Source organism: Nanorana parkeri, unplaced genomic scaffold, assembly GCF_000935625.1.
Source record: "Nanorana parkeri isolate BGI_ZX_2015 unplaced genomic scaffold, ASM93562v1 scaffold4, whole genome shotgun sequence".
Taxonomy (NCBI): Eukaryota; Metazoa; Chordata; class Amphibia; order Anura; family Dicroglossidae; genus Nanorana; species Nanorana parkeri.
Window position 1 is genome coordinate 1394349 of NW_017306272.1, and position 3052 is coordinate 1397400.

General features: G+C 45.6%; 1 protein-coding gene across 1 annotated transcript in view; it reads right to left on the bottom strand.

Moving 5' to 3' along the window:
* Positions 1-252: 252 nt before the first annotated feature.
* PLCL2 (phospholipase C like 2) overlaps positions 253-3052 on the bottom strand; it is a 174932-nt gene continuing 172132 nt past the window's right edge. The window contains exon 6 of the mRNA XM_018576309.1: positions 253-526. Coding sequence (XP_018431811.1) covers positions 347-526 — 180 coding nt within the window. The 3' untranslated portion in view covers positions 253-346. The remainder of the gene's footprint in view (positions 527-3052) is intronic.

The following is a 3052-nucleotide window of genomic DNA, read 5'->3' on the forward strand; positions in this document are numbered from 1 at the left end:
TGAGCACTATATACATTACAGTAACCACAAAACACTGCTATACCTCTTAAAGCAGCAAGTACCTCACTACCTGTTTCTAGTCTATCAGGGAGATTCTTTTTCCACACTCTCACTTTTGGCCAGCGGATCCAGCTATAATCTGCAGTATTACTTCCTTCATTTAAAAAAATCCATGAATTTGCAGATGAACAGATTTGGCAACCTCCAGTTGTGCTTTCAAAAATAATATATTTGTGTTTTTTTTCTTCTTTTAGTAAGTGCAAAGCAAACATCTTGTGCAGCTACATTGGTCCTAGGAATAGAAATGTAACCATGAACATCACTCCTGACTGTTGTTTGTGGCGCTTCAGTCACCAGTTTCGTCCCCTGCTTTTTCTGGTATGACCTCCAGGCTTCTTCTAGGCTTGGAGGCCTCTGTGCTTCCGGCGGTTGCCTTGTTTAGTCCACATGATAAAGCAGCATAGTGAATTTGCTTTAGGTTCTCAGTGGTCTCTGTTTTGGCATACTTGAGAAGATCAGCTTGTCCCTGTAGGATTAAACAGAAAAATCTGAATTAGATTTAGAGCAGTGGTTCTCAACCTGACCCACATTTGTCCTCAGGTCAGGAAGTCACGACCCAAGTCGCACTGCAATGGAATGCACAGCAGTGTGAGCGGCTGTGCTGTGACGGAGCTCCATCCATATGTGCATTGCCTGCGCAGCTCACATGTGCGCCTTGTAGAAGTACAGGGAACCAGAATGTGATGTCACTCCCAGTCCAGGCACCTCTACAGGACACGCGAGGGAGCTTTAAGCAATGCATGTATGGAGGGAGCTCCTTCGCGGCCATACCCCCCAGTCCACCCCACCTCAAGTCAACACTCAGCGCCGGGCAGCATATTTTGAATGGCTGCTTGGTGTAAGAATGGACAGTGCTGCGCTAGGGAGGGGGCTGAGGAGCCTCTCACCTAGAAAAGTGGAAGGCATGCGGCAACCCACTGAACACGGGGTCGCGACCCACTTTTGGGTCAGGACCCGCCAGTTGAGAACCAAGGATTTAGAGGATAATGTTAGAAACATAGGATTATGCTTTTGCTTACAGAAAAGTCATAATTTTCAAGCTGCTTATCCTAGTGAGGGTTGCAGAAAGCAGAACAGTCTTGTCCAGTCCAGACTTGTTTATCCCTGGTTATTAAGTTAATTTCTTCTTGGGGGAATTCCCAAGGATCGCCAGACAAAATGGGTAACAATGTGCAGGGACAGATTACTGCATAGCCAACATAGGACATGGGTAACGCAGCCACCATCATGTTCCAGACTCACAATAACACATTTCTATGTAAAACAAAAGATTCCAGACTGGTGACCTCCTGCCACTGCAATCCAGATGGGTCCTTACAATTTATCATTGTTCTTTTTGTGCATTTTTGCTGGTGAAATACTGTACTTTGCACTTACAGTTCTCCTACTCTGGTTCTTTTCACAGTTCGTGACAGAACTGCTAGCAGGTTAGGGCAATAGGTTGTCTAATTTTTTAGTTGTCTAGTTTTACTTAAGCAGAATAGATAAACTCTCTATTTCACCCCCAGACTCAATATGCTTTGTGTTATTATAACGTCTTTTTTTATTAGTGTAATGTGTAATAATAGTGTAATGAGACAAGCCAGTCAATACGGGTAGAAACGGGCAGCAAAAACTGTTTATCTAGGGAAGCAGAGGCGGAACAATTGCCATGGCGGCCCTGATGCAGTGCGTGTCACCTGGGTTGCTATGGCATCTCAGGCTGCTGGCTGTAAGGAGGAACGTGCCGCTGTTCAGATCACAGACAACCTGGCAGTGAAGGAGGAGGCGGGGCCCAGTGATGGAGGAGGCGGGGCCTGGTGATGGAGGTGGGGCCTATCAGCGACAGTGGATGGGTCAGGGCTGACAGGTAAGAGGGTTTGACCAGCCCACCTGAGACCCTGCAGAGCCCACCATAGAGTCTATGGTGGGCTCTGCATTGTCACTCCCAGGTGGGCTGTTTGGGATATCATGCGGGCATAACTAGAAATCACAGGGCCCCATACAATCACAGGGCCCTTCCAAACACAGTCAATCTTGTAAGACACTCAAATCACCTCAGATGGCTTTTGTCAATTTGCAGTAACAATGGCTTTACCACAGTTTGGCCATCCCTGACCTAAAACTGTTGATCTTCTCACCCTGTGATAGAAAGACAGTTCTGGACAACCATGGAAAACCCTTGTACCGATAATGATGTTCTATTGTTCATTATGTATACAGTAATTCATGACCATAGAAAAAGTCCAAGAGATAAAATTACATAGCCATTAAATGTTGGCAAATGTTTACCTAGATATGATCATATAATATCGTTTCATTTGATCCTGTCAAGCAACATGTAATTATGCATTTCTATATATACAGAATATATAGATAACAATTTAACATTGGATTGAGGAAATGATGACTTTCCATACATGTGCTGGTGAAAAGCTACCTAGCTGAAGTTTGGTTCATGTAACACAATGACTGTTTCTTCTGTATAAATAGATCAAATTTACAAGATTAGAACATATAACATCATAAATGAAAAGATCAAACTTCCCAAATGGAGAGCGTTGGCCATAAATAAAGAAGTAGGTTTGCTTTAATAAGCACACATACTTCAAACCCAAATCAAGAAAAGCAGGGTGAATGGAGAGTTCCCTCTTCATACATTGTGCTGTACATTACATACCTCATACTACTGAACTCTGTGCTCTAGGTCATGCACTCCACACTGCTAACCATCAAAATATCTTCATGGTGATAGACAGATGTTAATGGTACCACCAGGGATGTAGCTACCATGGGGCGAGTGAGGCACTCGCCTCAGGTGCAGCTGAGAGGGTGGCGCAGCCAGGGCCGGCCTGGCTGTGCCCCCTCGCCCGTGTTGCCATGGCAAGCACAGGGCGCCATTGGCAACAGGGGCACCAGGCTGCCAACACAGCCACGGCTCGACAGGGAGAAAAGGAGTGACACAGGCTCCAGCTTCTCCTCGGATCCCCGCTGCTCTCCCCCAACTGCATGG